The sequence below is a fragment of the Festucalex cinctus genome, chromosome 15 (genome assembly GCF_051991245.1).
Source record: "Festucalex cinctus isolate MCC-2025b chromosome 15, RoL_Fcin_1.0, whole genome shotgun sequence".
NCBI lineage: Eukaryota > Metazoa > Chordata > Actinopteri > Syngnathiformes > Syngnathidae > Festucalex > Festucalex cinctus.
In genome coordinates this window covers 24,100,073-24,114,166 of record NC_135425.1, presented here as the reverse complement: position 1 = coordinate 24,114,166, position 14,094 = coordinate 24,100,073, and the positions used below count along the sequence as shown (strand labels likewise).

At 41.4% G+C, this 14,094-nt stretch overlaps 1 protein-coding gene across 1 annotated transcript in view; it reads left to right on the top strand.

Moving 5' to 3' along the window:
• fibcd1b (fibrinogen C domain containing 1b) overlaps positions 1-12,556 on the top strand; it is a 207,701-nt gene extending 195,145 nt beyond the window's left edge. The window contains exon 8 of the mRNA XM_077496742.1: positions 12,419-12,556. Coding sequence (XP_077352868.1) covers positions 12,419-12,426 — 8 coding nt within the window. The 3' untranslated portion in view covers positions 12,427-12,556. The remainder of the gene's footprint in view (positions 1-12,418) is intronic.
• Positions 12,557-14,094: the final 1,538 nt, after the last annotated feature.

Sequence of the window (14,094 nt, the reverse complement as noted above, 5' to 3'; positions counted from 1 at the left end):
TCAACTGCAAATAACGGTTGCAGAAATGGTAGTTATTACACAAGCGGCCAGCAGGTGGCAGCAGAGCAAAGGAGATCAACCAGGGCCATCTAGAAAAAAAAAACTAAATTACTTTGAATTTTAAATAGATTTGTGAAAACTGATGAAACTTAGCTCTCTTCTAATGCTAATTGCTGCAAAACGGAAACAGATAGAAACATACTTTTTTTTTGCTGATAAAAGAAGAGACTCTAATCTTTCTTTAAATAGATTCCATGCTTTTATAGCAATAGATCACAATATTCTTTGCAAAATCAGTCAAAATCCAGTAAAACAGCCGGGAGCGAACGAGATTGCGAAATGTGAAAATGGCGGCGAGTGAATGAGTTCAATATCGCCAACAATATCGTGATAATTATCGTATCGTGACCTTCATATCGTGATAATATCGTATCGTGATGTTTGGATATCGTTGCACACCCTACAGAAGAACGAGGTTGCGACTCCACAGCCCGCCGCTACGTATTAACATTAGCAGCACCGGCGACAATAACGCAGTCGCCTTGTGAAGCAGAAGGAAGGCTAATAAGAGCCGTCGAGCCGGTTACGCGGTCTGAGCGCCGTCGACTGTACATCACCGCAGACAGCGCCAGCCAAACACCCACCGACCGAGCAGCCGAGGAGAGGCTATCTTGACAAAACATGACATCTGTCGCCGCCCACGCCGCAAATCTCACACCCGCCACTTTGCCACGACGTGAACCTGCAGAGACCTGAGACCGCCGTCTCCGCGCCTCGCTGCACACGCTAACCTCGGAATGTTGCGCCAGGGCATATCAAAACTGCGGGGTGGGCGGGGTTGAAGGGTCAGTGTGTCGTGTACGAATTTGAAAAACATTGCTGATGATGCCAACAATTTGATTCTTGTTGTTGGAAGACAGCCGGTGCCACGAGAATTAGGCGATGGTATTTTTGCACGACTGGGCAAATGTTCAAAAGAACGCAAGGAAACTGCGATTTGATGAAAATACCACAAGGATCAAGAATTAGTGTACACTCATTAACCTGCTATTATCTTGGAATATTTTTTCATGATTTTAACAAATAAAATGTAAGATTCAGGGGAAAAAACGTACATGATTTAGAATGTGAGTAACATTTTCAGGAAAACTTGTCTCTAAAATTCTACAAAAATTTAGCTGTCATTCTGATCCAGAATCTGGAAAAAAAAAAAAAAACTTCCAAGAGGTTGTTTGATTGAGAATTTGGCGAAATTTTTCAGGGAAGCTCTACATCTGACTTGGTGCGTTATTTTGATCTGAAATCCGAAAAGAAAACTTCAATTAGGTCATGTGATTTTGAAATGTGTTGTTTGTTTCTAAAGTCACAAGAAATTTCTACCATCATTTCGGTTATGTTGAAAAAAAGAAATTTCACTGCGGTGTTACCAATAATAGATTTTGACATGCATTTTTGGTCATTCATGGACCTGTAAATTTGTACAAAACTTCAACTGTCATAAGATCCGAAGTCTGTAGGGAGGGAAAAATGGTAACTTTAAAAAAAAAAAAAAATTAAAAAAATTAAAAAAATTAAAAAATAAAAAAGAAGAATGTTGTGATGTTTTATGATTAGGAATTTTACCAAACAGTTCTGGAAAACTACACCGCTAAATTTACACAGAACTTTGGATGTCATTTTAGCCAGAATTTTTTTTTTTTATTTCATTTTTTTTTTTCCAAAGACGTAAGATTCGGACATTGACGTAAATCTGTAGGAAAACTACGCCTGGGTCGTATGATTTGGAATATTCAGAAAAACATTCCTCTCAATTCCTACAGAACTGTGGACAATCCTAAATCAACATAAAAATCCTCGTTTTTTTAATTTGACTCAGTTTGCAAAAAACATTCACAGAAAACTTTGATTGTCCAAAATCTGCATAAAACTCAAACGTACTCAAACGCATATGAAGGTAATATAAATTTAACCTTTCCCACTCCCTCTACTGTGGTGTGCTTCAGGTGAGTCTGGATTTTGCTACCATGACAACCACCAAGTTCATGTGGTCTTCCAGTACAAGTCCTAGACCCCTGAGGACCTCTAAAGCTCATCTGCTGTGTCGAGTCATCATACCGTGACATTCACTTCAGTAAAAAAAAAAAAAAAAGGGACTTAAATGTGTCTTGTCTTTGATGCTTTCCTTGACATTTTCTTTGTTTACCTGAGCAGCGACTCAAGCGCAGTTTTCTAAACGCGCTGGTATTTTTCCACAGCGGTGTTGCTGAAGTGAACAGAGGCTGTCAACTCTGCGGATATTAGCAGAATGTGATTCGGTTCTTTTTCTGTCCCTTTTTCGGGTGCTGGCTGCCCCGCGCTGTGATAGGGCGACGGCGTATGAGGGCTCCGCAATGTCATTTGGCGCGGCGTCTTGCGGAGACGCTGAGCTGACGGTGTCAGCGTCGGGACGTCAGTAAAGAAAAGGGTCTTTACCTTTTTTTTTTTTTTTTTTTTTTGCGATGGCGGAGCAGGTACAGCGACTGAGAAGGCACTCAGACGTTTCGGATTTGTCTCGACTGTCACCAGCAGGCGGGATATGCAGGCGACGCGACTCAGAATGTTTCTTTAGGAAAGCATTTTCTGAAAAAAATAAATAAATAAAAAATACTGCTTAGATTATTCAAGCATTCAAACTTGAGAATTCTTTCCAAGGATGCCTCCGTAATTCTAACATTAACTAAATATAACCTGCATGTGCACCCTTAATATTGTCGTAGCAAAAATTAACACATTCATTGCCAGACCAGCAAAAAAAACAATGCATCATTTGACGTCTTTTTCCGTCAATGGCAGTGCAGTGAATGAGTTAAATGCTGTGAGAATATTTTTGTTGATTTATTATTATTTACTCACCGAGACTGCTTGCCTGACAGGGCTGCAAACAGGGAGGAGCTACTTTATGAAAGCAGTCAGTGTTGCCAATTTAACAATCAGACTGGCCAACAGAACTATCGTCCTGGCCACACCCATCACGTACCAAACATAGCAAAAACCAAGAACTCTCTAACGTGATTTGGCATGAGTAAAGATGACTTGACTTGACTTGACAAAATGGGTTAAACCCGTCTCTGAGTTTTTGTGAACTGTGAAGCCCTCTGAGACTCTGTAAATAAATGTCACTTGACTTTTCAACAGACCAACCACCTTCGTCAAACAAATCATCAACCCACCAACCTGAAGACCGAACGCTAATGCCACTGAATTTATCCTTGCCAAACCAACTATTGACCAACAGACCAACCATTCTTGCCAAGCCAACCCTCTACCGGTTGACCAACAGACCTTGACAAAACCACTGGTCAATCATCCTTGCTAAATGAACCCACAATCGATCGAATCTTGACATGACTTTCCAACCGACCATCTTTGACAAACCAATCTTCATCCCACCAACCAGAAGACCGAACGCTATTGCCATTGAACTTATCCTTGCCAAACCAACCAGGGATCAACAGACCAACCGTCTTTGCGAAACCAACCATTGACCAACCATTCTTGCCAAGCCAACCCTCTACCGGTTGACCAACAGACCTTGACAAAACCACTGGTCAATCATCCTTGCTAAATGAACCCACAATCGATCGAATCTTGACTTGACATTCCAACAGACCATCTTTGACAAACCAATCTTCATCCAACCAACCGAGAGACCGATCACTAATGCCTCCCAACTGACCATCATTGCCAAACCAACCATCCTTGCTACCATTGCTAACCATTGGCAGGCCAACCATTTCTGCCAGACCAACATTTAACCAACAAACCTTGACAGAACCACCAACCAACCAAACAACAGAAAATTAATCGTTGCCAAATAACCAACCGGCTGTAGCCGGAACACTCGTGAAAACTCGTGCCAAAAAATTGAAACTCGTGACAAAACCTTAATCATTAGGATTTATGCTTCCACAAAATACAATAAAAAAAATGAGTGTGTCCTACCTTTTGAAACTGATGTATTTACCTTGGACTCCAGCAGTAACTCCATCATTTTATTCACAAGCTTTTTCAAAAATCGATACGGTTATTTCGTTGCTCTCGCACTCATCCTGATCAAATCACTTTCAGCCGTTTCAAAATATTGCACTTTGTCTGCGGCTCCTGACAAATTGTCGCTTGTTTGTCCGACTGTTAGATATAAATGTCAGGTGAGGAAATAGCTAAATGTCAGACACCCGCAAGGCCGTTTCATATTTAGCCATCGCCGGGTTGCTCCGTCAAAAGAGGCGAGCTTGTTTCTTAATCCACCTGCAGAAGGGATAGAAGAAAAAAAATCAATAGTACTTTGGCCACCCAGACTGAAAAAAAGATTGCAAGCACTATCTCATCAGTCGACTTCAGTATTAAGTATTAATCAAAATATCAACCTAGAGGGCTGCCGTAATAACCACCAAGCAACAGTTTGGTCTCTTGAATTGCACAGAGGCTTTTGCCGACATTGCTTTTAGTCATCCCTAATTAATAAAGATATTTGGGCATTAGCTTAGCGCCTGAGAGCCGTACACTCGAAAAGCAGTTGGGTCAAAAAAAAAAAAAAAAAAACACAAATTGGGTCAAAAAGGGACTGACCCAACTTCTTTGGTTTTTCAATTTACCCAAAAAGTTGGGTCAAATGAATAACAGACAAAACAACCCATAGAATTGTGTTCCATCCATCCATCCATCCATCCATCCATCCATCCATCCATCCATCCATCCATCCATCCATTTTCTTAACCACCAATACAATAGCCATGTTTTTAACTAAAAGTCACTAACTGGTGCGGTCCATTAAAACTATGGTTCCATCTCGTGCAAGAAAAAGTCTTACAGCGTTTTTTTTTTTTAAAAGAAAGTTAACTTAAGCACAATTGCAGATGGCAAATCTTTTTTTAGTTGCGGCAACAGCATCTGTTAGCAAACGTTTTCACCTTATCAGGTCGCCGCTTGCTAATTTGCACAACACAACAGCTTTTCCGCCGCATCGCGCAGGAGTCGGATACCCGTTGACACTACCGCCAGATGTGGGAGTGAGTCACGGTATGCGCAAGTCATACATAAGTCTCAAGTCTTGACTTTCAAGTTTCAAACACGTCCCAAGTTACTGTGGCAAAAAATCAACAAAGTCGAGGCCCCCGCTAAACTTTAGTCAGGTTGTTAATTGAGTTCAGAAAAGTTATGCAATCACAATATGCATTCTCGGGGTATTTTTCAACACATTTAAAATCATATAGTATTTTCATTGGTGCCAAAACCAGTCCCTGTCGTTTCCTTTCTTTGTTTTCTCATTTAAGCACATAATTGACATGAAAATTATCCCATATCAATTAGCTTTAGCTTCGTGAATCCCAAGACGGATGACTTCATCAAGATTAAAGAGCCAACTTGGAGTTAAGGTTGTAAAACTGCCGACCAGTCTTGGCACTCAAGACCACATTTTCAAAAGTCTTGGTCTTGTCCCGGACTCAACTCCCTTAAGACTTGGTCTTGACCTAGCTGCCAGCCGATTTCGAGCATTTTCACTCATCTTTCCAGGCAAACAAAATATTGTAAGCTACGACTACATAAACATAAAAAAAAAAAAAAAAGTATGTTTCTACCTTATTCCGTTCTTTAGTAATCACCATTTGAAAATAGGTAATTTGAGTGATATTGAAAAGATAAATTTTTTTGCACAACAGTGACTTAGACACTATTTTTTGTTTTGTCTATTGACGCTCTGTAAATTTGATTTAATGTGACAAAGGTTTTGATCATTCACCTCATCCTTGAAAACGTTCAATTTCATCATATCAGTCGCGTTTCATTGTAATTTAATATACCGTGAGCCCATTGAAAAAGAGATGAAATGCTGCCATCTGCTGGCCATAGTTAGTGGGTGTTTTTTATTCCACAACCCATTGAGCAGGCAGTGATGCACAAGACATTGCACTGCCCATTGAGGAAAAAAAAAAAAAAAAAAACCTCAGTAAACGTCAATGTTTATGGCGGCATTCATTAGGATTTTAGCATTAAACGTCATTAAACGTTTTTGGCGGTCAAAGAGTTAGATGCCATTTTTAAACACATATTTTTTTGTATGAATGTAATTACTAAAGTGCTAAGAATTTTGCTTTGAAAGAGTTTTAGAAGTGGTTCTTTTTGGGCTGTCCGATGTATTTAAAAGGTCTTCATATTTTCGCGGTTTCGTCTTGCCTTGGTTTGTCTCGCTCTTGGCTTGGTCTCGACTCCCAAAAGTCTCGGTTTTGTCTTGGTTTCAGCAAGTTCTGGTCGCGGTCGTCTTGGACACAAAAATGCCTTGAGTTCTTTGACCGTGGCGTGCAGAGTTCTTTGAATACCTCTCATTAAGAATTTTTATCTTGCACGAAGCTGCAAAGAACCACAAAAGTCCGTCTAAAATCCTTCATGACCTCATTGTAAGGCCGATGTTCTGTAAATGAAGGAAGTTCAGCACTGCTGGCCGCGCTCCCCAGGAGTGGCCGTCCTATTAAGACCGCAAGAGTCAAAGCGCGGGAAGCAAAATCCTACTGTGGCATATTTTTCTTGCAACTTTTGAAGAAAACAAGCTTATTGGATCCAACTGTAGTGAGGGTCACGCTTTTTCATGCACAGTGGCTGCAGCGAAAGAATCCATTTTAGGCCACGTGTGACAACATAAGCTGTCATATTTCAACCAAGCGTAATGCAAATGCGCATTTGTCACAAGCCGCACGGCACACGCTGCGCTGATCGACCCAGCCTGACCCCTTGATCAGAGTCATTATCGACCAAAGCGAATCAGATTTATCGTGTCTTAATCCTCCGTAAAGATCCGGCTGGTGGATTACCAAGGAATGACTGTTGTTTTTATTTTTTCTGTTGTTTTTTTATTTTTTTCCTCCTCTTCTCCTCTCCGCCCCGCTGGCTGTTCTTCCTCGCCTCTAATCCTCTTTTCAGCATTCCAGGTAGAGCGAAGACTGATGCAAGCGCCTCCCGCGCTGACAGGGCCAAGCAGGTTTCCAGGCGAGATATCGGGAGCCTCCATCGTTTATTTATCAGGCCTGGCTTCCAAGTCCTTGAGTGTCTTTTGTAGACTTTTTTTTTTTTTTTTTTTTTTTGACTAGTAACAAACTGTGTGAAGAAGACATCACTGATTAGACTGTGAGGTCGTTTCGAGTTTATTTAGGGCACTTGGAAAAAGTTGAGAATTGCGCATCAGTCACTTCACTGCACGGGGTTGTCATAACAATACACTGCCACCCATTGGCCGGCTGTTATAAGTGCGCCAAACGGTTCGTCTACTATAGGGGGTGACTCACGAGCGTCCAACTGTAATGGCTGACAGTAAAACCGTGTCATCAACAGTTTTTCATTCGAGACGGAAGGGCCGTCAATCCGTCACTGAAACTTTGAAACTTTGACAGAATAAGCACCAATGGAGGTGATTTCCAGCTCAAAGGAGCAAAGACAACAGGCAACCTGGGCAGGAGGAGCAGTAAAAGTATAAGAATTGATATTTTGGGGAGGGTAAAGTGGTCCAAAGTGTATCTAAATGAATGCGATTAATCGCGATTAATTACGGAAAATGTATGATTAATTAGTTTTTATTATTATTATTATTATTATTGATTGCCAGCACTAGTCAAAAGCAAATTATTGTCATTGTGCTGATGTCATCACTCATCTAATGATCTCGATGGGGGGTGGGGTGGGGTGGGGGGGCGAGGGGGGGGGGGGGGGGCTGTTATTGTGGTGGGGGGAATTTACGACACAAAAGACACGCCAATGTCCCACTTTTCCAAAGTCTGTTAGATGTAGCCCCAAAAAAATGACACCTCAAAAGGGAATGAGATTATTTTGAAAGGCAAATTGCTGAGAGGACAGAGTGAAATGTGATCCCCCCGCCACCCCCCCTCCCTTTGTTGTTTTATTGAACAGGGTCAATGCACATTAATAAACATTGCTGCAAAATGCACCCTTAAAAAGTCATCCTAAAAAACATTTATTCAACATTTACAAACATGCAGATTAAGGAAATGAAACGTGTAGAGAATATTAATGTGATTGGAAGAAGATTTAGGATACCATTTGTATTGTGTTTTAGGTGTCCCAAAGACGTATTTATACGTTTTTGTTTTTGTTTTTTGTTTTTTAATGCTAGCGCATACAGAAGGCTTTGATGCAGCCCCTCCACTGCAGAGAACGGTTGAAGCAATGGTAGTTATTACAAAAACGGCCAGCAGGTGGCAGCAGAGTATAAGAGATCAACCAGGGCCATGTTAAAACAAGCTGGTTTTCCCCACAGTTTAAAACAGATTTGTGAATAATAATGAAACTTAGCTATATTCTAATACTAATTGCTGCAAGACGGAAACAGAAATATCCGGGGGGGGGTTCCTAATGAAAGAAGAGAGTCTAATCTTTCTTTTGGTAGGTTCCATGTTTTTATAACAATAGAACGCAATATTCTGTGGGCGTGGCAAAATCAGTCATAATCTAGTAAAACAGCCGGGAGCGAAAGGGGTTGCTTCAGTGAACATGGAGTGAATGAATGAATGTCACTAAATCGATCAACGTCATCCATGGTCGCGCTCGGACGTGATTTGTGCGCTTGCAGCACGTCAGGACGAATATCTATTTTAACGCCGATTTCAACGCACCGCCATGTTATTATAAACTGCGGCGGTTATTACCCGAAAGTCTGCGGTCAGCAAAAAATAAAAAATAAAAATCTTTGACAAGTGACGGACACGAAAAGAGAGTGACTCCGTTTCACTCCATCTGCAATTTGTCCGAACGCTCTGATTATTTTCAGGTTTGAGTGGAAATCAATGCGGCTCATTGCGCCCTGCCGCCGCGTTATCTCAACTGCAGCAATATTAGAGCAATATGCCGGGCTGCTTGCGCAAGTCTCTGGCGTAATACAGTTAGCAATGACAAGCAAACTAATGATCTTCTGCCGGGGCGTCCCGCTGGGGGTTTCGCAGTAGGCCAAAAGCATGAATCATAACGCGATACTTGGCTAACGCTCGGCTACTTCTCGTACCAAGGCACTGTTTTACTCGCCTTCCTTTGTTTCGCTAGTCCACATTCCGCTTCAATCGCCTCTGACTTTTAAAAGATGATCATGCAAGGTGATTTAGGGTCAATAAACCACCAATTATTCAGCTGTGGAAAAAAATTGAAATAAAATGGGGACACATTTACAGAATACTGTGTTATGGGTGTGAGCACACAGTAGACATTAGCTAGCTTTAGCCGCTTCAAAAGCAACCATTTAGCTTTAGAGTGAGGCTATTTGTGGTTGGTTATCTACTCACAAATGTACCTTTTTTTTTCTGTGGAATTCATCCTGAGCTATTTAGTGATTGTGCTTTTTTCTGTAACACCCTAAGATGCCACGAGATGGAGCCAAAGCCCCCGGCTAATAGGAAAGTAGTGTCTAGGAATCGATTTGATATTGTACTGTATCGCAGCTATTGTCATGTTAACTAATATGTAGCATACATAGTGTGTATCTCTAATAAGAGACGATGGTATATGGGTCCGATGCGAGTCGAGGATCGTACATTTTCAGATTTTGAACCCCTAATATATATGTATAGTGATTGTTAGTGGAAGTTATGGAAAGTCTGTTAACAAGACATTGTATGCTGATTTACTTTTAAGCATAATATTGTACGATGAGTTTTACTAAAGATACTAAAGATGGCTTCTAAGTTGGAAAGTAGTAGTACGCTATGGTGCCAATGTGCTTGTATATATGTGCTTCCGGTGCATTTTATTTCGAGATCAAATAATCTGTAAACCATTTATCTTCTTTAATCCTAATGAATGCTACCATAAATGTTAATTGACATTTACTAAGGTTGTTTTTTTTTTTTGTTTTTTTTGTTTTTTTTTCCCCCCTCAATGGGCAGCGCAATGTCTTGTGCAGCACTGCCTGCTCAATGGGTTGTGGAATCAAAAACACCCACTAACTATGGCCAGCAGATGGCAGCATTGCATCTCTTTTTCAATGGGCTCACGGTATATGAAATTACAATGAAACACGACTGATATGATGAAATTGAACGTTTTCAAGGATGACGTGAATGATCAAAGCCTTTGTCACATTAAATCTAATTCACAGAGCGTCAATAAACAAAAAAAAATTGTGTCTATGTCACTGTTGTGCAAAGAAATGTATCTTTTCAATGTCACTCAAATTACCTATTTTTGAATGGTGATTACTTAAGAACAGAATAAGGTAGAAACATACTTTTTTTTTATGTTTATGAAGTCGTAGCGTACAATATTTTTTTTTACCTTGAAAAGTGAGTGAAAATGCTCGAAATCAGCTGGCACTATTGGGGTTGTTTTTTTGGATAATATTTGGTAGTCAAAGAGTTATATACAGTAACTTCAAAAGGCAATATTCAAGTATTTTTGATCATAGTTTGTGGTATATTTACAATTTGAAGTATTTAATATAGGCAATTACGAACATTTTCAGGTCTCCGCCGAAGCGTCCGCAAATTGTGGGGGTTATTGTACTGATTACTTCTGTTGTCATCTCTGCCCGATGTTGACGCTTGTCTCGATATCGACGTGCAATTTGCCTGTCGGATGTTGGCCTTAAATTGGAATTGGCACTCGGACCTGCGGAGTTATTGCAGCATTAGATGACGACAAAAAAAAAGAAGAACACCGAGATGAATTCCCCCCTCCTTCCTTGTAACTTTTCCGCACAATCGCCCAACTGGGGTGTTGCCAAGTCTTTGCGGCGAATAATCGTCGAGCTGTGACATTTTTACTGGCGAATCTTGTGAATCTTCAGCTCCCAAAGGGGGATGCGGAGATGGGCGGCAGCGGTTAATTTTGTGCTAGGTGACTCCCGCTCACCGCCCCCCACCCCCGGCCATCTGTTCTCCCGCTCTCATCTATATGGATAAGAGGACACGCATTAGCATGGCTAATACAAAAGTCGTCGTATGGCGCGAGCGCCCTAACAAGGCGAGGGCGCGCTGCGGGAGCGTTTTGTTGAGTCGGGGTAAAAGGCCGCACGGAGTCGGCGGCGCAGGGGTCGCACAGCATTATGTCCATCAGTTTAACCTTGGCCTGTATGTAGATTAACCTGCACAGCTGCGTGGGTTCTGCTGATATTTTGCCCGGAAACGTACAGTGGCCAATCACAGCACAGAAACAGGTCCGTCGGGTCGAAGTAGTTTTACTCCTTTAATGGGGACACGATATGGAGAATGTATTTGTTTATGTCTTGTATAAAAATACTGTGACCCACCTCCATCGCGTTCCAGACCAAGTGAAATCCAAAATGTTGAATCAGTGGTATCCAAACTACTGCCCGGGGGCCATTTGCGGCCCGCCGTCCATTTTTTTTTAGTGGCCCGCGACGTATGCTAAAAATGTCATTTGACTCAGTTCAAATAAAATAAACAAAACAAAAATGTTTGGAGATGGTCAAAGTAAGAAGGGAGGGAGTCGAAAAATACAGGTGCTATTCAAGGTTATTTTAGTTCATTAAAACTAATGAAAAAACTAAAATTCAAAAAACACTATTGTTACCAAAATAAAATAAAAACGAAAACTAACTTAAACTACATTTTATGTTTACAAAACTAAAACTAGCTATAATTATAGCAAACATGTCCTTCGTTTGAAAGTATGTCACACAGAAGTGATGTCATCTAGCAGCAGCCAATAGAAAAGCACCAAATGATGACATTGCTCCCATGTTGTTTTTTAAATATTGCGCACAAATAATACACGTTTTAAAAAAAACTAATACTAATACTGAAACTAACAAACTAAACTAAAACTAAGTATTTTTTAAAGAACTAAACTAATAAAAACTAACAGAACCACCCTGAAAACTAATAAAAAATAACTAAAATGACTATAATAACTCTACTGCCATATTACAAATAAATTGGTTTATATACTGGAGCAGTTTTCTAAGTATACAAAAGCACAAATAAATTATTTGTACAATTTTTACGACTAAACACAATTTCTCTTCATAACATTATGTGGTCCTTGCGTCCTTCTGATTTTCTGTATGTGGCCCTCAAATGAAAAACTCCCCTGTGTTAAATATAGTTAATAACACATTTAATCACAAATCAATACATTGAGAGAAAGTAAGACCTGATCACAAATAGCAAAAACTTGAGAATAACCCCCCCCCCCCCCCCACCATTTCCGAAAAGGTTTATAATTGTCTATAGGCGCCCCCAGGCACTGCTTTTATATTAGACAGGGTCATGTCCAATCTAAATAAAGCTCCTCAACTCACTTCAACGTAGTCCCTTGGTACCAAGATGCCACTAGAAGGCGCCAAAGCATCACTTTGACATTAGACAGAGCTTTGGCCTGACACGAAAACAACAAATAAGCGAGTACTTCCACGTTCTATTTCCAGGCTCCTGATGGGTTTGACCTTGGAAGTCAAGGGGACTTCTGGAACTTCCAAGCTCCAGTTGAAACTTTATTTCCACTTTGCGGAGAGCCAACTTACTGTCTTCTGTGTCCAATTCTCATTGCCGAGTAGAAAAATTGCATCTCGTGGGGATCTGGACTTTCAAAGGCCAAGTGTGCCGGACTAGGAGGTTGGAGATTCACCTCCAATGGTTAGGGGCAACCCTAATTAGGTTCCGGATTAACCCTTTGGACAAGATTGTTTACTAGTGGGTCCATCGGCGAGCGCTCTGTCTTCTGCCAAACGCTAAGTACGCGTGACAACACGATCGTGAAGCATTTTCGGTGCCCTCGGAATACCGTGTGAACCAAACCTAGGGGGAGGCAATTCTTTTCAAACCCATTAATTGCTTCAGAAACTACAGATGGTGAACCCACCCTCGGTATGCCCCAAGCCAGCAAGGGGGAAGGGGCCCCCGTCCCTGCCCATAAGCCTGAAATGGATACATGATACAGATAAACGGATTTTGTGGCATGAGGGACGAGAGCGTCTCCACTGGGCCAGGGACGGAAGCAAGTCCGGAAGCAGCCACTCGGCACGGGGAGTCCACGCTACGACGCGGCCATCCCAGTGTGTCCGGAGGGAACAGCTGTCCGCATCCAGATGTTGACCGCGCGGCGGCCGGTTGACGGATGGATGCCTCTCGGGGAAGAAAAAAAAAACGCGGCGATTGCCAGCGTGTTAGTCAAGAATTCCTACTAAATATTTCAAAGGGCCAAGGGAGAGAGACAAAACAAAGTGGATATCAGAATCTGGAGCAGCGTTCCCAGAAGAGAGCGCCCCCACCACCCCCCCACCCCCTTTACCCGACTCCCGCTCCTTCTCCCGGTTACAGCCGAAATAAAATCGTTTGATCTCGGCGACTCCAGCGTCTATTGTTATCCTGCCGTAAAGCTCCGCCCCTCCCTACAGAGTGAGTTGTTGAATAGGTAGAGCAAATATCACCATTAGTTGGATTCATTGCTAATTTGGAGCATTTTATCAGACCTTCCTACTTTCGGTTCGGGAGACCTGGAGCACGGCGCTGCCTTGAATTCTCTGATTTCCCCCGTTAAATGAGACTGACTTTGTTGTAAAAAAAAATATAGTAGAGCTATTTTTGTTAGGGATAAGGTGAAGAATCCAAATCATGAAAAACAATCTTGACAAACGAAAAACCATAAGACATCTTGTTTGCAATATGCAATGTCAGAGGAAGACGGGAACAACAACTTACCGTACTTTTGTATCCTTGCTCTCAAAGTGACATTATGAGGTTATAATGAACGTATTTTACAAGTCTAACAATAACAACAAATCCTGGTACCTTGTTGGGGAAAGTGTGGTTGGCGCACAAAAGACAACAACTCCGGTACTTTGGTCGTAAGCAAGGACAATCAAGAAAGCAATAAGAAAAAGACAACAACAACATCTGTTGGAACCCGAGGATAAACACGCGATAATAGTAAAATTTGAGACAGTGCGAGTAAACTTTTCATCTGCCGGCGCATATGCGACCAGTAAATTTGACGATGAAATCTTTTGTGTTGCGAACAAACTTCTGCTTTGATTTCAGTTGCTGGCGATAATGCACAAAACCGTAGGTAAATTTTTTTGTTTAATGGTGTACGCCATGGATA